Source organism: Narcine bancroftii, chromosome 4 (assembly GCF_036971445.1).
Source record: "Narcine bancroftii isolate sNarBan1 chromosome 4, sNarBan1.hap1, whole genome shotgun sequence".
NCBI lineage: Eukaryota > Metazoa > Chordata > Chondrichthyes > Torpediniformes > Narcinidae > Narcine > Narcine bancroftii.
Window position 1 is genome coordinate 189,890,205 of NC_091472.1, and position 25,357 is coordinate 189,915,561.

Here is a 25,357-nt window from a genome sequence, read left to right on the forward strand (position 1 = left end):
CACATGGGTGTAATTGGACAATATGGGATCATGGGCCAGAAGTGCCTATACCATGCTATATCTCTCAATATATCTATTGTTAGCAATTACAAGTTGTTTTCTGTTGGACAGATTATTGAAAGGCAAATACAGCGTGCAGCTGATGAAATGAAACTGTATGTATCTGCAGATCTGCAAGAAAGAAGAAAAGCTATAAGGTAAGTTTTCAGGTTTAACTATTTACATTTTATGTACATACAGGTATTCATTGCTTAACGACCACGATACGTTCTGTGAAACTGGGCGTTATGCAGCGTAGACATTATGTGAATACCATATTACTGTATATACTTAGCAAAACTATTTGGGATACTGAACTTACAATAAATTAAACGTTTAATTTATTTTCACTTTTTAAACTTTAATGAAAATACTTTATTAGTCTATATCACACACAATTTAACAAAGAGAATCCGATTCATCCACATCACAGTGTGCCACTGGAAGAGTTTCAGGTCAAATAACCTCCATTGATGAACTGTCACTCTGTAATACCTGAAGGACCTGGCTGAGGTTCTTCTTGGGGAGGTGTTGGCTTCTTCTGGAATATATTCAGTGTTGTTCGCCTAGTTTGCTTTTACTTTACTTCATAAAGAAGCTCCGATAGCTCAGTGGTTAGAGCACTGGGCTTGTAAACCAGGAGTCATCAGCTCATTCTTCGCTGGGGCCTCATTTCTGTGAGGGGCACTTGACAAAGTGGTGACTCTCTGTCTTCCTTACGGTAGACAAAGTTAAAGAATTTCATGAATGTTACATTCTAAATGTAGCATTACGTGACAATAATGGAACCTTTACCTTAAATTTCTCTATATGCAGCAAACACTACATGAGTATTCCTTTCTATCAGTGAAAAACGTTCTGTGTTTGGGTCCATCTCTTCAGCAGTCTTCAGCAAGCTGTTAAGGTCTGCAAAGAATTAGGCTAACCCCTTAACAGTGAACCTCTTCTGCACCTGTTATCCTTCTGCTGTTTCCTTTTCCCTTGCCTCTTCTTCAGTTCTGGTTATGTCTGCCACATCCCATTGTCATGTTCTCCGATCGGGATTTCTGACTGAATTCCATTATAACGTCGGACATATATACAGTCGGATGTTGCCCGATCGGATGTTAAGTGGCGCAGACCTGTATTTACATTTTGACTTTTCAATTCATTAACAAGTTACAGACCATTTTCCTTTAGTTATGGAAATTACACTGTATAATGGAAGTAGAACTAAGTCATTTGGTCCATCGAGTCTGTTCACCATTCAAATCATGGTTGGTATATTTTTTCTCTCAACCCCATTCTCCTTTCCCTGCATTCCTAATCAAGAACCTGTCAACCTTTGCTTTAAGTATACCCAATGATCTGGCCTCCCTAGCCATCTGTGGCAACAAATTCCACAGATTTTCAACCCACTGGCTGAAAAACAAATTCTCCTTATCTCTCCCCCTAAAGGGACATCCTTTAATTCTGAGGTTGTGCCCTCTGGTCGTGGACCCTTCCACTTCTGGAAACATCTGCTCCTCACCCACCCTATCCATCCTTTTCAATATTCAGTAGTTTCAATGAGATACCCCTAATCCTTCTAAACTCCAGTGAATACAGGCCCAGCGCCATCATCGCTTCTAATACATTAACCCTGTCGTCTCTGGGATCAGTCTCATAAACCTCTTCTGGACCCTCTCCAATTCCAGCACCTCCTTCCTTGGATTATGGACTCCAAAAATGCTCACAATACTCCAAATATGGTATGACCAACACCTTGAATATCCTCAGCATTACATCCTTGCCTTTTTATTCTCATAATCTCGAAATGAATGCTAACATTGTGTTTGTCTTTCCTTACTACCAACTCAACCTGCAGGTTAACCTTTAGGGACTCCTGCACTAGGACTCTCAAGTCCATTTGAACATTCACTTTCAGAATTTTATTCCCTTTGAGAAAATAGTTTCCTCCTTTATTCCTTCTACCAGAGTGCAGATGGTACCAGAGTACCATATCCTTTGCAAACTAGGCCACAAAGTTATTAATTCCATCAACTAAATCATTTACATATATCACGAAAAGTAATGGACCCAACACTGACTCACTGCAGAACACCACTAGACACCAGCAGCCAGCCAGAATAGGCCCCTTTTATTCCCAGTCTTTGCCTTCTGCCAGTCAGCCATTTTCTATCCATGCTAGTCCCTTTCCTGTAATACCATTGGCTCTTATCTTGTTTAGTAGTCTCATGTGCGACACCTTGTCAAAGACCTTTTGAAAATCCAAGTAAGTAACATCCACTACCGTGCTTGAATTGTCCTTTTTAAATCTTGAATATCCTTCAACATTATGGTCCAGACTTTGGTCACCCTACAGCTGGGTTTCCAAGATGACATTTAATCATAGCCATTTATTTCTATCTGTACCTTTTTACAAATACCGCAGAGCCCACCTCACTGACAAAAGGCAAAGGAGGAAAAACCCAACCCCAACCCACCAATTTTCCCCTGCAGCCGCTGCAACCGTGTCTGCCTGTCCCGCATCAGACTTGTCAGCCACAAACGAGCCTGCAGCTGACGTGGACTTTTACCCCCTCCATAAATCTTCGTCCGCGAAGCCAAGCCAAAGAAAGAAAGAAAAAAAGATGAGCATTTAAATAGAATATCTTTAATTTTGCCACTTTTGACCCCATTTATATTTTGCCTTTATTTTTATTTTGTTTCCTACTTTTCTAACTTCCACTTCCTGCTTTATTTCTCTCCTTGAATTCCCTTTGAGGTTCTCCTAGGTCAAGAATAATGTAAAAAGATAGATTGTAGTGAAATTATACATATTCATTGAGTCGTGCAGAAGGTTTCTAGTTGTGATGCTATAACTGCGCTGAACAACAAATCTATCTTCATTAAGAATGCAGATTATTACCAGTTCATAAAAATATTATTTCCCATAGAATATCTTTCAAAAATATTTCAACCTCCAAAACAATAAATCTGCTTTTCACCATTTCAAAGAGTAGGAGGTGTTTTACATCTTGCACGTAACCAGTTGGAGGGATTAAGATGTTTTTTTTTTTTTTTTTTTTTAAATTTTTTTATTTTTCACACCATAAATCACATTAGCCATGATATACACTATTTCTTTTCACACATATACAGTGACTTTTTCTCCCCCCCCCCCTTTCCTCCCAAACCACCCCCCCACCCCCCCCTCTCATCCATTTTAGGTATACAATCTAGGTTGCATTAAGCCAGTCAGACAATGTTGTCATTCAACCAAATTACACCAGAAATTCTACTGAGTCCATTCTTTTCTTTCCTTCTCCTTCCATCAACTTAGGTAATGTTTGTCCCCGGTAGGTTTTCGCTATTGTATTTAATGTAAGGCTCCTATACTTGTTCGAATATTTCAATGTTATTTCTTAACCAATATGTTATTTTTTCTAATGGAATACATTTATTCATTTAAATTTGGTAGTTTCTTCCTTTTAATTTGGTTATGTATTCCATTAATATTTAAAGACATATAGTTCAGCGTAGCCCTTTTATATTTTGTTTATCTTCTCTTTCCGTTTTTCCATCATTACCTTTCCTCCTTTTCCATTTCTGTTTTCTTATTTTCAACTCTTTATAAGACAACATTCCTACAACATCTAACATTTTCCTTATTCTCCTATTTCTATCTTATTTATCCCCAATCTCCCCTTCACCTCCTGAGTTGTCCTTTATCCCTTGTCGGACAACCACATCTCCCCTCTCCATTTGGATTTGCGAATCCACTCGCAAGCGTCAACTGATTTTGCAGTGACCGCTATTTCCCCCCACCCCGCCTCCCCCAGAAAAGATTTCACTTTTCATATGTCACAAAGGTCCCTCTTTTAATTCCCTCCTTATTCTCTCTATTCCATTACCTTCCCTTATTAATTCTTGTCTATACTATCCATATTTTCCTCTAAGTACAGATACATTCATGTATGCTCATTGTCTCTATTCACTCTTATACCTCTTTACCTGCATACATCTCAATCGTGATCATTTTTACTCTCATTACCCGTCTTCATCCCTCAGTCTATTTTTGTCTTTACCCACATACATATCAGTCGTGATCATTTTAACTCTCATTACCCGTCTTCCTCCCTCAGTCTATTTTTGTAATTGTTCTGCAAATTTTCGTGCTTCTTCTGGATCCGCGAATAGTCTGTTTTGTTGTCCTGGAATAAATATTTTCAATACCGCTGGATGCTTTAGTATAAATTTATACCCTTTCTTCCATAAAATCGCCTTTGCTGTATTGAACTCTTTTCTCTTCTTTAGGAGTTCAAAACTTATATCTGGATAAATGAAGATTTTTTGCCCTTTATACTCCAGTGGTTTGTTGCCCTCTCTTACTTTTTCCATTGTCTTCTCCAGTACCTTTTCTCTTGTAGTATATCTTAGGAATTTTACTACAATAGATCTTGGTTTTTGTTGTGGTTGTGGTTTAGAGGCCAATACTCTATGTGCCCTTTCTATTTCCATTTCATGCTGTAGTTCTGGACATCCTAGGGTCTTAGGGATCCACTCTTTTATAAACTCCCTCATATTCTTGCCTTCTTCATCTTCCTTAAGGCCCACTATCTTTATGTTATTTCTTCTGTTATGGTTTTCCATTGTATCTATTTTTTGAGCTAGTAGTTCTTGTGTCTCTTTAGTTTTTTTATTAGATTTCTCCAATTTCTTTTTTAAGTCTTCTACCTCCATTTCTGCTGCTACTGCCCGCTCTTCCATCTTGTCCATTTTTTTTCCCATTTCTGTTAAGGTCATCTCCATTTTAATTATTTTCTCCTCTGTGTTGTTTATTCTTTTTCTTAAATCCTTAAATTCCTGTGTTTGCCATTCTTTAAATGATTCCATGTATCCTCTAATAAGAGCAAGTATATCCTTTACCTTGCCTCTCTTTTCTTCTTCTATTTCACCATACTCTTCCTCTTCTTCTTCCTCTGGGTTGACCATCTGTTGTTTCTTTGGTGCCCTTTCCTCCTCTTCTATCTTGTTTCTATTGTCTTCTGTGGTCTCTTCTTGCTGCAGGTGTTCTGCAGCTGTCGTTGCCGGCTGTGGAGATCGACTCCCCAGCTGGTCCCCCCTCCCGTCGGTGTGTTTTTTTTTATTCGCATCGCGAATGCGCGAAACTTCGCGCATGCGCGGTTGCGCACTTTTGTTCGGCTCTGCGAGCCATTTTTGTAGTCCATTATTTACCGACCTGAGGGAGCGGGTTTCTCTCTCCGCAGCGGGCCTCTTCGGACAGGTAAGGCCTTCACCTTTTCCCTCCTTTGTCTTCTCTTCCTCTCTTCTTACCGTTGCTTTCGACTTTTCTTTTTTTGTCGCCATCTTCTTTCCACCTTTATACTCACTTTTCTGTAACTTTTATTTCTGTGCCTTTGTGTTTTCTCTTGTTTTTCCCGACTTTTCTGGAGAGGGCTGGAGTTCACCGTCCGGCCACTACTCCATCGCGTGACTCCCCCGGATTAAGATGTATTTTGATGTTAGAGCTGTCAAGCAACATTGAAATTAATGTACTCTTTTTTTTTAAATTTGGAGATGCAACACAGTAACAGGCCCTTGTGGCCCACGAGTCTGTGCCACCCAAATCCAAATTGATATAAAAACAAGAAAAAAAACTGCAATACGACTAGTAATAATTGCAGAGCCATCAGGAACATTCAAATCCTCAACAAATTACTGATTCTATTGTGTGTTACAACGAACCGTTTGCTATTCTGTTGTATCTTTCAGGGAGCAATACAATCGAAATATCCTTGAGCAAGAAAATTTAGGGAAGGTGAGTATCTATGTCCATGTTGCGAATGTTGCGTGGAGAAAATTTTTATGAACTAAACTAACTCATTATTTCTGGCTGACAACGAAAGATTCATCCAGCTGTCCAGAATTCCTGGCAGAGTTATACCAGATAAAAAACTTGGCAGATGTTGTTAATGGTAAGTGATCTCTTGAAAAATGGCCACATCAGCAATTTTGAATCCAAAGGACAGCATAGACTGTATCAGTAAAACGGCAGGTAATTGACAACAATAGTGTATTACAAGTTGCTTTGTAACTATTATACACTAGCAGTAAATTTTTGGAGTTATAAACATAAATTCTAAAATTCATTTAATGTATAATCTTTCAGAATTTAAATATGCTGAGTTGTACTAAAGTTTGCTTTGGAAAGCATTGCTAAATGGGTTTGCTGATACAGATTCACGTACTCGGGTCCTCAGACTTAGGTTTACTTTCATGTGTATTTTACTTTTGCTCTGTACTTGAGGACTTGAGTAATGGAATTCCTTAATTTAGATGTCTGCTAAGAATCCATAACTGTGAACAATACATTTGAGAGGACTTTTGTAGTTTAAGGGGAGATAATCTCCAAATTATCTTTGCTAAATTTTAATGGAAAATTTTGGTCTTTTTTATTTTGATTTTATTATTATTTTAGTGCAGCGCATTTCCTAACATTTTCAAAAGTAATTCGATGTTTAAAGTTCTTGTGTGTTTCACGCTCTGCACACTTAGTATTTGGTCAAAATAATGCAGTGCAGAAAATCAGGCTTGCTGGAACTTTGGTGCTGGACTAGCTGACTTTCCAGCTTTTTAGATTTTACTTTTATTTTTTAATCACTTTTTATTTTGTAATTACACAGTAATGCAATATATTTTCCAGCAATCCTAGTAAGTTTAGTGAGAAATAGAGCTTTGGTCTATTTAAAGAGCATATGTGAACCACAGCCCAGTGAGCTTAAACTTAGTACAGGAACTGGGGCTTGATGAGTTTAACGGGATTGTGGGAGCCAGAGCCCTGCTGAGCAGAAGAGAACAGAGGAACAGGAGCCACCATGAGTTTCCAGGAAGCATGATAAACATCATTTGCTGTTCCAAGTGCAAAACATTTGGATATTTGCAGAGTTCAGCAGCAGTTTATTACTAAATATTTATCTTATCGAACAATATTTCTGAGTTTATGGATAAAATTACCATAAAAGCTCTGGGTAACAGGTGAAACTAATTTTCAGTTGTGACATCAAATGGAGGAAAAGTCGGTAGTTCTTTTAAAATCTAACATCATTGCACGAAGAAGTAGATGCTATATCTGTGTAATAAACAAACGTAACTCAGCAAATGTTTTAAAACTACTTAAAGTTGTGCTTGAAAGCTTGAAATAATAGACAACTTAAAAGCCCTTGGTGGACTGGAGATAATTTTCCAATTTATATCCTCAAAAATCTAGCAAAGGGCAGGGACTCAAGAATGTATGTTCAGGCATGCAATATGTCATTCCTTATTTTATGCTTTGCTACTTAAGCAAAGTTTACTATTACAACTAAAAATACATTTTGTTTCTTTGTAACCTGTACCTCGTAGAAGCATGAAATATATAAAGAATGCTGAGCTCACCTGCAAGAATGTGATATGCTTATTTTAGCCAGATATTCTTGACATACATCACATGTCAGCTATGATAAAAGCCAAAGCTGATGCATGAGCCAATTATTTAAGTTTATTAAGTGGAAATGGAGTGTTCTGCCTAGTTCCAATGCAGAAAAACTATTGACTAATTCATCAATTATTTCTGATCATGAGGAACCAGGCCAGAAGTTGGAGTTCACATGTTAATCTCCTGCTTAATTCTATCTCTTCATTCAAAAGCATTTTGATTGGACAGTAGAATGCTGACCATCTGTTCATATCAATGCTACATAATCCCAGAACAATATACTTATGAAATAAATTAGCTTTGTACTCCAAAGGAATTTAAAGAAAAAATGCAAATTTGGAGGTGAAAATGGAATTGGGTCAAAGCATGCTTTTATCTAGTTTTTCTAAATTTGATGTAATATTTATAATCTACTTAAACTGGGCCATGGCCTATTTTTCCAATCTTTGATGAACATTATCAGCAGCTTTTCTTTCCAGGTGATTCAACAGTAAATAACAGAGAGCCTTGCATCAAATAAAAAGTATAAAGTAATTTTCCTTCATTGGGAAAGTTAATGTTCAGGATGGACACAGAATATTTATCTTGATTAGAACAAAATAATGAAGTTGTTACATTTGTTTTCTAAATGCAGAATGAATTGAGACTAGAAAATGCGCAAGTTTTGCCTTAAAGGAACCCACTTATATCCATGAAATTGAGTCGGGTATTGCCCAATCCTTCATGAAATAAAACTCAATTACCAATGCGCCTTAGCCCTAACCTAAAACAATCCTTTACATCCCCAATGGTAACTAGCTCTCTGTGACCTGTTTAAGTGATAGTTCTACATTCTGAGTTTGACACTTCTGCCTCAAGTCATTTTGTGCAAGGCCCTTATGGCTTGAAAAGAGAAAATGTCTTTCCTAATATTAGAGCTAAATTTGAGTCAATTTCTAGAATTTTTAAAATATAAAAAACAAGTGCACAAGATTAAAAAAAATGTCAACTCAGTTCAGTGGGGCTAATGGCCTCATTTTGCACTGTATTATTCTAAGAACAATTCTTCCCCTGACAGCTTTAGCTTAGAAAAAAATATTTTTCTCAAAAGCATCTTAAGAACTTTGTAAAGAGCACTTCTTCAAAATATCATCCAAAGAGCTGGTTTAGTCATCATTCTTTTTCAGTATCGGTTGAGTGGTATGATCCAATGCAAATTTCTTCAACACCTTGCGCATTTTGATTGTACAAATTAAAGGATTTCTGACTTTAATTGCGACTTTTTCATTGCAGCTGCAGGGGAGGAAACCTGAAGAAATTCTAATTTTGTTTGAGTCCCAGATATTAGGTGGCCAGATTTGAGGAGGGTACTCTGCAGCTCATTGTGATTAATGAAGTTAAATATTTTGGGAGTTAAGGTTGGCTATTTTTAATGGTTGATACCTGCTCCCTAAACTTGGAGAAAGTCCCTGTGAAGATCATGGGCTCTTTGCCTGCAAGGGTGGGTGTGTGTAGACCTGCTGAGTGTCCCCAACATTGTGTTTTTCTATAGGATTTGTCTCTAAGTTTTTTTTGAATATTTTAAAAGTTTTAAACCACAAATGCATTTCAATTAATAATGATATATATAATCCTACTACCCCCCCCCCCCCACCTCACCCCTTCTCTCCATTCTACCCCCTAAAAAGAAGAAAAAATACAAATTCAAATCAACCGACGTGAAACCGAAGATTACCACCAGGATGAGCCATTGAGTTTAAATCTTCAAACCAACATATTGTAAATATGGGCTCCATATTTTCAGAAAAAAGTGATATTTATCACGTAAGCTATGTCTCTAAGTTGATCACAATTACATAATCTCTAAGAACTCTGTTGTCCAACGTGGTTGATATCTGAAACATGCCATTACAGGAGGTGGTGGAATTGGATACAGTTGTTACATTTAATAAGCATTTAGACTGACATTTAAAATAGTGAGATGTAAAAGGACATGATTCACATGTGGCAACTGGGATTTGTGTGGATGGGCGAAAACATCAGCATTGACTGAAGGGCCAATTTCTCTGCTATATGACTCTATCCAGTCATTTAATACACATTTGAGTTACATGTAAGGCAGGATATGAGGATGCCATTTCCTTCCCACCATAATATTAGAGAACAATTTGTTGTTTTATGATAATGCAGTAATATTCATGATCAATTTTCCTCAAAGTGACAGTACAGGAAAATATTCTTTTGGAATGAATGTAAAATTTTGTGTTGTAATAGTTGCACTTGAACTACCTTAGATACATACATGCACAGACTTAACCTACTTTAGAGGATTTTTAGGCAGTGTATCTGCTTTTGTGATAATTTACATAATTTATAACATTTTGTTTTGTCAAAACTACTAATTCTATTGAAATAATGTAATTAGTAAAGCCTGGGAATTACTACAATCTTTGCTTTGGAGATCACAGTATTTTATCTATACACTTCAACTGAATAGTTACAGTATGCTTAATCTCCCACTGGGAGTTAATGTGGCAAGTACTCCACTTTAATATGACACTTGTACTATTCATTGTCTGAAATGTTGCCACACAAAAATGTAGTATTATGGAGCTAATTGTACAAAATGTGGGTTTCAATCTGTTGGATAACAGCTTGAAAAATAAGGTTATTTTGGATGAGGTTTAATCATAGATGAGTAAGCTTATATGTAGTAAAAACTGGAGAAACTTGGCCGGTGAAACTCTACTTTATGTAGCAAAAGATGCATAGTCAACATTTCAGGCTTGAGCTCTTCATCAAGGTATGAACAAAATGTGTACCTTGATGAAGGGCTGAAGCCTGAAATGTTGGTTATGTATCTTTATCTTTGCTACATAAAGTACACTGTTTGACCGGCCGAGTTACCCCAGCATTGTGTTCTTACATCAATCATGGTGTCTGCAGACTTTCATGTTTTACTCCTTATACATAGAGGAGTGAATGCTATCATAAATATCTTTCAACCAGTTAAAACCTGCCATGTAGCCTGAGGTTAATTAATTCCACACTGGAATATTGATATGTGATATATTTACCCATTTTCAATACAGGGCAGGCCAATTGGGCATAAATACAACATATAATGAACTTGGTAGTGTCTGTGAATTAAACTGCAGTTCAAGGAAACTGATAAAACTGTTTGGCATTAATAGCAACAATTATGATAAGTACAGTATACAAAACGTATCATTAGATATGATTACTGCAATTAGTACATTGAATTATGTCAATTGTGCTCTTGCCAATCTCTGGTTTTAGAAAGAAGAAAACCATCAAGAATACAGAGGAAGCATGAATTTTTAAAATTCTGTTGAGCTTTTTTTTTAAAGGACCATGGGACAAATCTATTTAAATTGGCCTCTTGAAATCTCAAATGAAACAAAATACTAGGAGCAATATAGAAACAAAATCTCAAATATTTCAATGTACCAGGTATCCTTTAGGAATTAGCATTCCATAAAATGATCCTTTGAAGGTAGCTGGGAAGGTCTGGTCCATACTCTGACTGTGTAAATGGACAATATGAGATCAAAATGTATTGTTGAGCTCTGTCTTAATGGAAATAGATCTGAGGAGATGTTGGAATATAGGAGTTTAATAGCAAGCAATGCTTATTAAAATGCACGTAACTGTGAGGTAACAATAGCAATACATTATAAACACATGCTCCTTTAGGAAAGATTGACATAATCAAAGAGTGCATCTATATTGACCCCAGCTGCATTGTGAAGCACAGTACAACTAGAGTGCTGTTTGAAGAGAAATAATATCAAGAAATGAAACACAAAAGTCTGCAGATGCTGTCAATGTAGTCAAAACACAGAAATACTGGAGGAGTTCAAGATATAGGAGGTAAAGATATATAGCTGATGTTTCGGGCCTGTGGTATGAATAAAAAGCAGGTGGATGTCTGAATAAAAAGGCTGGGGAGAAGGGAAGAATGGATGGGTAGAAGAATGCAGACCAGCAGACAAAAGGTGGTAATTGGATGTGGATGTGGAGACAACAGGAGAGAGGAAAAGTGAGAATTGACTGGGGAAAGCAGAGCTCTGGGAAAGGAAATTGAGAGAAAAGGGAAGAGAGAGAGGGAGAGACAGAGCTAGAGGAAAGGAGATATAAGGAAAGATGGTGGGGGGGGGGAGGTTAATGGAAACCAGAGGAGTTGATGTTAATACCATCCAGTAGAAGGGTGTCCAGGCGGAATATAAGGTGTTGTTCATCCAATTTGCGGGTTGTCTCAGTCTGGCTGTGCTCGAGACTATGAACAAACATGTCGGCAAAGGATTGAGGAAGGGAATTGAAATGGGTGGCTGCTGGGAGATCCCCACTATTGTGGCAAACAGAGCAGAGGTGCTCAATGAAATGATCATCCAGTCTTCATTAAGTCTCGCCAATGAGGAGACCACCACAACTGGAGCACTGGATGCAGTAGATGACCTCTGCAGGTTCACAAGTTAAGTGTTATTTCGCTTGGAAGGACTATTTGGTCTCCAAATGGTGGTGAGGGAGGATGCCTTGGTGCAAGTAGAACACCTCCTGTGGTCACGGGTAGGCACCAAGGGGGAGATTGGTGGGAAGGGAAGAGTGGATGAGGGAGTCAGGGAGGAAGCAGTCCCTGTGGAAGGCGAAGAGGGGAGGAGAAGGAAAGATGTCTCTGGTAGTGGGATCACATAGTAGGTGGTGGAAATGGTGGAGGATGATATGTTGGATGCAAAGGCTGGTGAGATGGTAGATGATGACATGGGAAACCCTGTCTTTGTTGCACCTGGAGGCAAAGGGGACCAAAGCAGATGAGCAGGTAATGGAGAATATGAGGGTGAGGGTCAAGTTCATGGAGGTGGAAGCCACATTTTTTGGCCACCCCTTTCAATTCATCACCCACGCTAAAAGTCCGAGGAACAAATGTGCAATCAAATCAAAAGTAGCAGTAATCAAAACAGCACAATATTTGAGAGAAGTTACTGGCAGATGTTATTTTTACTTTATATCAACTTACTCTTTTCCACTAAATATTGTTGTGAACTGAATGAAAATCTCCTCAAACATAACAAAGTATAGCTGCTGGCAAATCTTCTTCATGATAGATCTTCAGAGATGTTGACACCCAGGAATTTAGTTCTTTACTCTCACCAATGCTGACCATCAATGAGGACTGGTTTGTATTCTCCTGGTTTCTCCTTCCTGAAATCCACCATCATTTCCTTAGTTTTGCTAACATTGAGTGGAAAGTTATTGTTGTGATGCAACTCTACTAGCTAAGTCACCTCAGTCCTGGACACTTTCTCGTTGCCGTCTGTGATTCTGTGTCGAGAGAGGAAAGCAGTGGGCTAAGCACACATCCTTGAGGTGCACCTGTGTTGATTGTCAGTGAGGAGGAGACGTTGTAACCGATTTGCATTGACTGTGGTCTTCCAATGAGGACGTCAAGGATCTAGATGTAGAGAGAGGTGCAGAGGCCCAGGTTTTAGAACTTGCTGACCTGTACTGAAGGTAGGATAATGTTAAAAGCTGAGTTGTCATTGATGAAAAGCAACTTGATGTATGTGTTGCTGTTGCCTAGATGATCCAAGGTGGAGTGGAAAGCCAGTGAAATTGCATATACTGTGGAGCAATTGTGGCAATAGGCAAATTGCAGTGGGTCCAATTCTTTACTTGGGTATGAGTTAATTCTACTCTTCCTGGGCCCCGGAGTGATTGAAACCCTGATGAAGCAGGTGCCTTCTGTAGTCTAGATCACTGGTAAACACCATCAACCTCACTCTCAGCAGATTGCAAATCCTTCCACTCATACACTGCTTTTAGTTGGGGTACTCACAGAATGTGCAGGTGGGCATACACTTATTCATGTGGGTCTTGATGAAGTCAATGAAAGCTATGACATATTCATTCAAGTTTGAAGATGAGCCCTTGAATACGGTCCAGTCCACCAATTCAAAGCAGCCCTGCAGGTGCTCCTCTGCCTCCCTCAACCACCCTTTCACCGTCTTCACCACTAGTGCTCTTGTCCTCAGTCTCTGTAGGAGATGTACAGTAGATGTAGAGCCAGGTGATCAGACTTGCTGAAATCTGGGTATGGCCAGCTCGATAGGCATTCTTGAGTGTGGTCTAGAAGTGGTCGGGGATGTTGGCTCCTCCGGTTGTGCATCTAATATGTTGGTGATAGTTTGTAAGAGACTTCTTCAGGGTTGACCTGATTGAAGTCTCATGCAATGACAGTGAAGCCCCTCCAGTGCCAGCCTGATGTTAGCCTTGAGTGGAATGTACTCAGCAACTAGGATGGTGGCGAAGAACTCCCTCGGCATATAGAATGGCCAACACGATTGCCAGATGTTCCAGGTTGGGGAAGTAAGACTAGGTCATAACCATCACATTTGTGCATCACGATGAATTGATGTGAAGCAAACGCCTCTGCCTTCGCCCTTACGCCTGTGTCCGGTCCCCGCAGGCTCTTGTTCAGCCATGTCTCAGTGATGCATATCAAACAGCAATCCTTAAAATCCCTCTGTGGCTGCAATCTGGCTCTGAGTTCATCTCGTTTCAATTGACCTAAATTATGCGGTATTCTAGATATGGATTCATGAAAGTCCTGTTGGAGGAGGACTTCTTTACTTTTGTACTCCATCTCTCTTGAAATTATTCCTTTTTATCTTCCAAGTTACTTGTCATATCTGCATACTTTGTGAACATGCCAATCTTTCTGAACACCGACATTCTGCAGTCCTCAATGGAGATTCAAATCCATTTGTTATTTCAGCAAATAATTCGACCTGCTTTGTTTAACATTTAAGAGGGCTTAGTGTTGTCTTTGGAAGGCTGCAAGGAATCAGTCATCAGGCCCACCTCTGTAACCTTCCTTTGGTTGATCACCTTCTGGGAACCTACTCCTGCTTTTTCAATTTAAATTGGTGCTCCTGGATCTAGACAGCAAAATTATTTAAAACTATTTATCAATTTGCTTCTAATAAATACTCAAAATAATTTTCAATGGCTGTTCATTTTAATGTTAATATTTCTACAATCTCTGTTCGTGGAACTTTAAAAGATGTGTTCTACTGTGTACTGCACTGTTCAATTGAAATGGGCAAAAAGTTTGTCGCTGAAATTAATTTGCATATTGCTTAAACTGAAGTTTCATTTTACCTTCCAGTTTCACCTTCAGGATAGAAACTTCTCGAGAAAAATTACTGCATGTTGTATTTTATACTGCAATTTAACAATTCATTCTGAATGCTTGCAATGATCTTTGCTGTAACTTTTTTTCATGTTTATCTATAGAAATTAAGGGAGAAGCAGAAAGCTGTGCGGGAGAGCCACGGCCCCAACATGAAGCAGGTTAAAATGTGGCGAGATTTCGAGCAACTGATGGAATGCAAGAAGCAATGTTTTCTAAAGCAGCAAAACCAGAATTCTGTTGGTCAGGTGATTCAGGAAGGTGGGGAGGACAGATTGATCCTGTAATCAATTCAATGACATCATTCTGCATCTACATCATGTTTTTTGGTGTTGGTGATTTCAGTATTTGGTAATTTACGATAGAAAATCAGAATTTTATTTGACCTGAAATGAATTTTAATAACTTTAATGTAACTTCATTTTAAACAATTCAACAGTTATTGTATTATGAATATGGAGGTAAAACACAAAATCTTTTGGGTTTTTTTTGCAAAACAACCTCTTACCTATGATAGGAGATGTTTTGTATTCCACAATGCCTTTCATCAGTTGACAAAGAGCAGCATTAACAATCAGCTGTAAAGAACAACATGGCTCTCACCAACTTGCCTTTCAAATGTGATCATGAATATAGTTAGAGAACTGCAACCAGAGCATGGCAGAATGTTCAATATTTTCCATAATTTACAGAAAGGTGTCACTAACAGTCAGATAAGGGAACATATTTCCTAGATTTTTCAGTTAGTGGAAAGGATATGGTAACTCAGTGCTGAATTCAGTTAACAATACAGTCCAACAATTCAATCTGTCCAATGGAAACTTGTATGTCATGGACTTAAAAGATTCATTGTGTAGATTAGTCAAAATTAGCCATGACAAATAATGAAGGAGAATTTTAAAATCTTCAAATGAAAACAATTTTTAAAATCCAAACATTTTATGCTCTAAAATATCTTTTGAATATTGGAAATATTTTTAAATTAATGATTCATCTGAAATCTGTATTACGTTAAGAGATCCTGCTTTGTTGGTAATTCTTCCATTGAAATTACCAGAAGAATATCTCTTGCATATCCTTGGAACGTGCTATAGAATGTTCTAGTGAGTTTGCATTGCAACCCAACCCAAGTTGTCAATCCCTTGCTGGCTCAAGTTGTATGCAGCAATACCTTATATTCCTGGAAACCACCTTGTTCTGCGAAGTGTCCTGGGTCAGTTACATAACAGTATACATAGTGATATATACAAAGATTTCTCACTGTAGACATGTGCGAGACTTTGCTGAATTTCATTCAGTTAATAACATTATTTAGTGGAAAAGAGCAAGATTATTAAAAGTAAAAATAACCACACCTGCCAGTAACTTTTCTCGGATCTTTTAATTTGATCACTGCTACTTTAAATTTGATTGTACCCTCCCTCCTCAGACTTTTGGTGGGGGAGATGAGGTAGGAGGAACTAGTCACAAAGATCTCAGGATGGAGCTAGCTTTGGCTCATTCTGCAAAGCTGTTTTCTCCTTGAAGAAGACATTTAGTGTCAACTGCCTTGCCATAGCTTTCCTCTCCCAAAACTTCATTAATGCAGGACAGCCATTCTCATGGCAATGCTACACTCACAGTCTAAGTCATTCTTTGAGAAATCCTGCAAGATCTCAGATACTTGGCTATGAGGCTCCCTCGTTACCTGCAACTTGTTGCTGAAACTAAATCCTGCAGCTCTTCACTGTGGTTGAGTCCTGCGTGGTTGAATATCTGGGTGTCACTTGCCTCAAAACTAGTGAAGTAATTATTTCCAGCCATTCCTTCCACCAAACAATCATGCAGACGGTTGTGGCTTTTTTTCCCAGGACACTCTAATATCGTCATTGATGCCAGAAGCCCTAAATCAGGGGTGTCAAACTCAAATTCACGGAGGGCCAAAATTAAAAACTTGGACTAAGTCGAGGGCCGAACTAAATATTTATTGAAATTTTTCAACAACATCTGCATGTTTTCTCTTCTTTCAACATATGTAATGTTAAACTTTAGGATATAACTTTAGGAGGATAATGTTACAGGTCAGGAGTAGGTAGCTCAAGTTCACCCTTTGCTTGACCTGAGGGAAACCTATTTGGTCCCTGTGGAGATGTAGTCAGCATTCACAGGCTGTGTCCATTTTGGCCTGCATCAGGACTCAGCATTTCCTGCTCACTCCTCAGGCCCTAGGCCTCTATTCACCCTCGACCCACCATCCCTCTACCTGACCAGTCCTTTACCCAACCTCTACTCAACCCTCACTCCACTCGCTCTGCCTCTACCCACCCCATCCTATACACGCCCCTCTACTGCCTCTCCCCTCAACCTGTTCCTCCCTCTACCCGTCTCTCACCCTCTAATCACCCCTCCCCTACTCGCCCTGCCCCTCCCTTTTTACCTCTTCCCTATCCACCCCTCCTTCTACTCATCCCTCCCTCTAACTGCCCCTCACACCACCATAACTTCCCCTGCCAATTACTCCTCACCTACACCCTCTGCCCACCCCTGCTTACCCACCCACTCAGGCCCAGCGCGCTGCCGATCAGCCTTTGCGGACAGCCACCATCTCTCTCTTCACGTGCAGGGCCGAACCAGCCGTCCCTGGGGTCCGCGCGGGTGCAAGCGCTGAAGGCCGTGGCGACTGGGAGAAGTGCGCTCGCGCTGTGGAAGGGCCGTCCGGTGCCAGTTGCGCGGGGCTCGCGCTGCCCGGGGGCCGTGCACAGCCTGCCATGTCTGTTGCGCCGACAGGAAATCACAGGCGTTCGCCCATCCGCCGCACCGCTCGACAGGTGGGAGAAGTGACTGGTTGTGCGGGGAGCCTTCCAACCGGCTTGCCGGCTGATGACATCGACAGACTTCTCGTGTTACAATTTCTCGTGTTACAATGGGGAAGGATGTGCAATGAAGGGGGAGGATGGTGGGGGTGACATTACCAAAAAACAGCATTGGCTCTCGCTGCAGGGCGGGCCACCTCTAATACATTTTTGAAATGATCTTGTGGGCCAAATATAATTATATCGCGGGCCAAATTTGGCCCGCGGGCCAGTGTTTGACATGTGTGTCCTAAATGGACTGTTATGGCTCATCATTCAGACACTAAGGTGTCTGAAGATGCACCTAAGATATATTTACTTGAATGTGGTTATGATGCACTGATCCATGGACTGCAGGAGGGAAGTCATGTTTGTTAGGAAGAAAATAAATCCCACAGGTAGTGAAGTCAAGAGTAAATTGATGTTCTCTGGGTACATCAGGCATTGTCGAGAAGCTCCAATTCTTTGATTTCATCCCATTGTCTTCGTAGTGTCTCCAGACTGTGGGACAAAGTAGAATCCCAAATCATTGTTGAAAAATGTCCATGTCATTTGGTTAAAAATTTGAATGACAGGCAAATGCTCTTTGTAAAACTCTTCATCACTCATGGTATTCCTGACAAGGGGCTTTGACTTTTATATCTCTTGAAGTGTTGCCGCCCAGCTGGGGACAAATTTTGATGCCTTTCAATCCTGATGTATTGCTAGTCTTGAGATAAAAGTATGCTCTGCAGAAAAGGCCCTTCTCATCTACAAAGACAAGCTGAGGGGTGTAATTGGATTCACCTGAATCCTTGCTGCAATTGTGCTATGTTCATTATTCTACAGTGTAACCAATTACCTTGATTTTATGATTTGAATAAGAATGACTGGAGGACTCTTCATTTAAAAAATGCATACAATAGCAGCATTTTGATGTCCGCCCCAGAAATTTATGAGCCATTTTGTTTCTACATTACTGAAAATGAAAGATACATTTTATCAAATGTAGGGGAAAAAATTGGGAAGGAAACAAAGGCCTCGATCACTAATTGTCAACCTGTTTTGGTGGCATCTTTTTAGATTTATTGTTCTGAAAGCCTCTTCACTCAACCTTTTAAAATTCCTAACAGCTGAAAATAAATCAATCAGCAGGGATCACGGTCTTTTAGAGAATATTTAGACTCAGTGTCGTATTGAGAGTGCAGTTGGTCACTGTCAATTATTCTTCAGATGGAAAGAAACCTTCCAGGGAATATACTGGTTTCATATAGCTAATTTCATAGAGTTCTTTTTTATCACTGGAGAAAGAAAGCCCAATATCTTTTCTCCTTCATAAATTAAACAATTAATCTCAAAATGGGCAGCCCTTCTTCCGGCACCAATTTTGACATTTGAGAATAAATTAAGTAACAAGAGAGAGGATTGGAAAACTTCTAATCTTGCTTCAGTGCTCAAAATAAGATGACATACGATTTCTCATAGCGTTACTAATATCCTAACAATTACATCCACCACCTCCGCTTGCTGTGGTGTTTAAAACTTTTTAAACAGTTTCAAATGAAAAATAAAATTGATAAGAGCTGACCAACAATGTTTCTCCAAATTCTGAATTGCCTGACCTAGGATTATGATCCCGGTTCTTATAAAAATGATTTGTTACTTATCTATTTTTGATGTTATAAGAATATAAATGTTATCTTTCAGCATCTAATGTAACAATAATTAACGCTGTTGGTAAGTTGCTAAACTGAAACCGTAAGAATGAATGTTAAAATATGCATTTTTATAAATATGTCCTCTGCAGAAGAAAACTATCTAACAATTTGAATACCCAAAAAAATGTATGTAAAACCTAAGTCAAGTGCATAGATTTCTTTCAACATGAGTAGCATGACTTTTCCAATTTTATTGGTCCAATTTGTCAATAAATGGAGCAGTTTCCATCACATTCTTGCTTCTTTCCTTTGAACGTTACCTGAAATGGAATTACTTTAACATGTTTTAAGTGATGTTGACTTATGGCTATCTTGTTTCAGAAATATAATTTGTTTGGAAAAATACCTAAAGTTGCTGGAGCACTATGCGAATTATTGGTGATATTTATCTTGATCTATTTGACAATTAATAAATCTTCCATTCTAGAACCATAGAAGACAACAGCACAGAAAACAGGCCATTTTGCCCTTCTAGTCTGTGCCGAAACATCATTCCACTAGTCCCACTGACCTGCACCCATTCTATAAACCCTCCAGACCTCTCCCATCCATGTATCTATCCAATTTATTCTTAAGAGTGAACCCGCACTTACATCAGATAGCAGCTCATTCCACACTCCCGCCCACTTTTTAAGTGAAGTTCCCCATAATGTTCACCCTAAAGCCATGTCCTCTTGTATTTATCTTTCCTAATCTAAGTGGAAAGAACCTACATGCATTTACTCTGTCTATAATTTTGTAAACCTCTAGCAAATCTCCCCTCATTCTTCTATGCTCAAAGGAATAAAGTCCTAACCTGTTTAATCTTTCCCTGTAACTCAATTCCTGAAGACCCAGCAACATCCTAGTAAATCTCTAGACTCTCTCAATCTTACTGATATCTTTACTGTAGTTGGGCGACCAGAACTGCACACAATACTCCAAATTTGGCCTCACCAATGTCTTATACCACCTCACCATAACATCCCAACTCCTATACTCAATACTTTGATTTATGAAGACCAAGATGCCAAAAGCCTTTCTTTACAACCCTGTCTTTCTAAATGTAGTATAACATGACAATAATGGAACCTTTAGCTTTCTACCTGTGACATCAATTTCAGGGAATTATGTATCTGTATTCCCAGATCCCTTTATTCCTGCCATTTACAGTGCATGTTTATCCTTCCAAAATGCAACACCTTACACTTGTCTGCATTAAATTCCATCTGCTATTTTCCGGCCCATTTTTCCAGATGGTCCATCCAGATTCTTCTGCATGCTATGAAAATCTTCTTCGCGGTCCACAACATCCCCAACCTTAGTGTCAAACTTGCTGATCCAATTTACCACCTCGTTGATATAGTCAACAAACAATGCTCCCAGCGCTGATCCCTGAAGCACACTATTAATCACAGGCCTCCATCAGATAAATCTTCTTGGGTAGAGGGTGAGAATCTGTTTAGCTGAAGCGTGGACAGCTGTACAAGATATTACATGTATTCATCAGATATTTAAATATTAGTCAGGAAAGAAGCATTATTTTGTGTGATTAAAAGTATTGATTTATAGGATATCTTTGTGTTGATTTAAAAAAAATTCTTGACAACATGGAAACAATAAAAATAGTTCGATCACAGAAGTTATTTACTAATTTAATATTTTAGGACATTTATTTTGTCTGTAGATAAGTGTGAATGGGCCATCCTGTTTGATGAATGCATCAGATTAGTCTTTAGCCAAGTACCTTCCTTAAGTATTGAAAAAGGTGCTGTTGGACTGTTTTTGAAGAGTAATCCCAGTAAGTTTTATTAATGGTCTACACTGTAGCTAAGAGGTGCCAGTGATGTGCAGACTAAATGCTTGTACTTATTAATGGTGTGCCATCCAAGGGAGTTGCTTTGCCCTAGTTGGTGTTGAGGGATGTTGCAACTACATAAATTCCAAGAATGTCATCTTTAGAGAGCCAGGAAGCAAGTCACACACCCCAAGATACCTGACAATGGGGACAGATCATTGAATGTTACCAATGAGTGATTAGAGTCCAGTGGTTTTCAAACTTTTTATTTCCACACACATTCCCTATGCTATAGGTGCTCTGTAATTAGTTTGGGAATACTTAAGGTGGTATGTGAGTAAAAAACAACATACCAAAAAATCCAGAGATCTTTCTTCTAAGTAATATAAGAAGTAAAGAATTAGGCCTCAAACTGGATGAAGCGCAAAAAAGATTCATTACGATAGCCTTAGCTGTAGCAAAAAAATGTATAATGTCAACTTGGAAATCAGAAGAGAGCCTGAGAGTACAGCAATGGTACATAGAAATGAATAAATGTATTCCATTGGAAAATATAACATATAATTTAAAAAATAAAGTCACATTATTTGAACAAATTTGGGAACCGTACATGGAACACAACAGAGTCAACTGCGGACCTCCACCCCCTAAAATGATAAAATAAGAAATCAAAATGACCTGATCCAGTGTGTAAAAGTAGATGACACAATTTTCTTGTTTATTTTTCATTGTGTGATGACATTGTTTAATGGTTTTATTGTATTGTATATGTTGAACATTTAATGGGTTTGGAGGGGGTGGGAAGGGGGGAGGGAAGGTAGGGGGGAAAAAAGGGGAGAAAATGCCACTGTAAATTTAAGAGGGAAATGTTTGTATGTATTTTGATTGATATGGTTCGAAGTGTGAAATTTTTTTTAAAAGTTTTAAAAGTGGGATGTGAGGGGGGGGGGGGGAAGTTTGAGAATCACTCCTCTAGACCCAATTGTTACTGAAAAATTGTCATTGGCCCATTTCCTTTGGAGCGATGAAACCATGCACATGAGTCAATGAGGTACGATTAAGAGATTAAGACTGTGGTTTTCAAACTTTTTTCTTTCCACCCACATACCACCTTAAGCAATCCCATACTAATCACAGAGCACCTCTGGCACAGGGATTACTTAAGGTGGTATGTGAATGGAAAGAAAAAGTTTGAGAACCAGTGTGTTGGACTCATGTTATTTATTACCTGGGTCTCAAATAGACCAAATTTAATTGCCACACAAGAACCTGAATGATGCTGCATTTTTTCATTTTATGTGGTGTTGGAAATGGAATTGAACATTGTGTAATCATTGACCAAGCATCTCAATTTTTGGCCTTGTAATGCAAGGAAAATCAAACTAAGGAACTCCTCTAGTCATATCTTGTAATTTAAAAAAAAGGCTTTGTAGTGATAATCATTCATGTACTAGCCATCTAAAATGACACTGGCCAAACATAAATGGGCAGCAGGAGCTGGCCTCTATTCTGCATTGGAAGCAGCTGCCACAGGTTAATTTGAAGGGGCTATTAAATTCAATCCCGAGATCCAGTCAGAATTCCTAATGAGGGCAGAAATGTTGGAGGTATGGAAATTAAGAAATGACCTAACTAGGTGAATTAAAATAATTTTTTTTTACTATTGTACATTGTAGGGACTTTAAAAGGAAATGGGATATCCATACACACATGCTCAATACAGGACAGCTGCTTTCCTGATCCCCGCCAGCCACCAGCAATGTTGAATTTGCAGTTTGAATCAGAATTTGTCATGAATAGGTCACAAAATTTGTTACTCGTTTTGTGGCAGTTTTTCGGGTGAAAAAAATTTACGGTTCATTTTAAAATAAATAAATTAGTGAAAAAAGAGAGAGTGAGGTAGTGTCTGTGTTTCATTCTTCATTCAGATATTAATGACAGAGGGGTAGAAATTGTCCTCATACTGCAGGATGCTCGTCTTCAGGCTCCTGTTACCTCCATCCTGGTAGTGGCCTGTGTGGTGAGGGTCCTTGAGGATAGAGGCTGCTTTCTTAAGACACCGCCTATTGTAGATGACCTTAATGGAATGGAGATTGATGCCCATGATGGCTGTGCATTGGCACCTCCATACCAGACAGTGATGCAACTACAGCACAACTCCAATGATCCAAAATTGGATTCTCCGAAATCCTGTTATCCGAAAAAAAAAATGTAATTTCTGATAAATGAGGATATCTAAAATAAATCAGAAATCCTCATTTATCAGAAACTTTTCGGAGCTGAACTGACCGGGAATGTTGGGCTCACGGTGGGGGCTGCAGTGGACCTCGGGCTCCCGGCAGCAGAAGCAGTGGTCATCAGGCTCCCGGTGGCAACACTGGTCTTAAGGCTCCCAGTGGTGGCAGCAGCAGCAACGGACATCGGGTGCCCGGTACAAGCGGAGCCTCGGTGGGGAGGTGTCGACAATAGGTGGTGGGCAGCATTTTTGTTCTGGTGAGAATAAACATTATTTTAATGCTTAAAAAGCTTGACCTTGTTGCTTAAACACTGTTACAAGTGATTTGCTGTTGCTACTGGGCTGCTTTTATAAAAATGACCAGTTCTCGGAAAAAAAACCCATCCGAAATAGGCCTGGTCCCAACCATTTCAGATAATCGGAGTTGTACTGTAGTCAAAATGCTCTCTAGAGTACATCTGTGGTGATGTACCAAATTTACTCAAACTTCTCACGAAGTTAGAGATGATTCTGTGACCCCTGCAAAAATAACAACAATTCTCCAGCAGGAACCCAGGACTTGCTGAGGATGATGGAAGAATTCAAACCACTGGTCTAAAATTTTAGAGCTGAGGACTAATGGTCCAGAGACCAAGTCAAAATCCCTCCAACAGCAGCTGTGGAATTTAAATTTACTTTATAATATGAAAAATGTAAAAAGAACTAGTCTCAATAACCACAAAAAAAATACTTAATTTCTACTACTGTACTTCAGGGAAAGAAATATGCCCAGTCTGGCTGATTACCATTATATTTATACAAAGAATAAAATGGTACAGGCCACTTGGCATTGACCATCAAATTTTCTCAAGCAAATATTTCAGTAACAACTGGAGCAGTGGTTGTCAACCTTCCTTTCCCACTTACATACCACCTTGAGCAATCCCTTACTAATTACAAAGCACTCAATGGCATAGGGATGACTTAAGGTGGAATGTGAGTTGGGGGGGGGGGGCAGTTTGAAAATCACTGTTCTGAGCAAATCATCTTGAAGTAGATGAAGTGTTAAGCAAGCTGCATAGCATGACATGGCCTGGATTGAATAAGGGCATGAATGTTTTAACAGAATATACACCTGAACAACACGCCTGCTCACCCAGTTCAATGTCTATGTTTGAAAGATGGCCAGTTTGTTGTGTAACCTCCCTGCTGTCATAGACTGACATGGAAGTGTTGGAACTGTAGAAGGTACAGATAAAAGAAAAAGAAGGTATGTTAAAGGAATACAAGGGAGAAGGGAATTGGGTTCCTAGCAGAGAATGGGGTGCCCTATATTTCAAATGAAAAATAGCCGTCTTACGCATGATTCAGCATCATTTTCCCCACTGAGGCACCCAGTCTTGAAGGATCATTTAATTCTCCAACCAGACCCAACTGAACAACTGAGTCACTATTTGTCACTTTTGGTTGACAGCTGATTTTTAATTTAATTGAATCTTAAGTGGGAGTAAAAGCTTCCAGGAACTACTGCAGTCCTTCAAGCATAACAAGGCCCACCCACAGCCTGTTGTTTTATGCATGAAGTGCAAATTTTCTGATCCCAGATTGAATGCATTGTTACAAACCAAAAAAACTTGTTGGATCCCAATACAGCTGAGTTAGCAAAGTGCAACAAACATGAAGCCCTCTGATTGATCAGCATTTATTGCAATGTTTGGCTGCACAATTATGAGACTTCAATATAAACAATACTTCACTTACAAACAATTCGCCCAACATGTCCAAGTGAAGAAAAAGAATTGTGATCCACATCCCTTCCTCATGAGAGAGGAAGAAAAGTACATTCATTTCCTTTTTCTTTACAGTTCTCTCCTCTTTAGAGTGTTTTGCATTAAATTCACGTGGTTTTAAATTTGAATTTACATCATACAATTAATAAATGTTATATTATCAGTATATAAAATTTATTAACACATAGTTTACCAAACTGATAGTGACATTAGGGTCTGGAAATGCTACAGGGAGGGTAGTTGATCTGTTCCAAATTCAGTTCACTCTTCCTTGATATTCAATGTTATTATTGAAATTCCTACCCTCAATATCTTGAGGGCACTGATTTACCACAGTTTACAAACAAATAAAGAATACACTCACTCACTTCTTCCAGC

The 25,357-nt window shown here is 39.0% G+C and overlaps 1 protein-coding gene across 2 annotated transcripts in view; it reads left to right on the forward strand.

Moving 5' to 3' along the window:
* The window catches only part of ift81 (intraflagellar transport 81 homolog), a 93,691-nt gene extending 70,855 nt beyond the window's left edge, over positions 1-22,836 (forward strand). Inside the window, exons 17-20 of one of the 2 annotated variants that reach the window (XM_069933318.1) lie at positions 112-197; positions 5,776-5,821; positions 14,774-14,930; positions 22,651-22,836. In XM_069933318.1, the coding sequence (XP_069789419.1) occupies positions 112-197; positions 5,776-5,821; positions 14,774-14,930; positions 22,651-22,817 (456 nt within the window). In that variant the 3' untranslated portion in view covers positions 22,818-22,836. Of the gene's footprint in view, positions 1-111; positions 198-5,775; positions 5,822-14,773; positions 14,931-17,271; positions 19,429-22,650 lie in introns of those variants that run through there. The other variant, XM_069933317.1, reaches the window with a different exon arrangement.
* Positions 22,837-25,357: the final 2,521 nt, after the last annotated feature.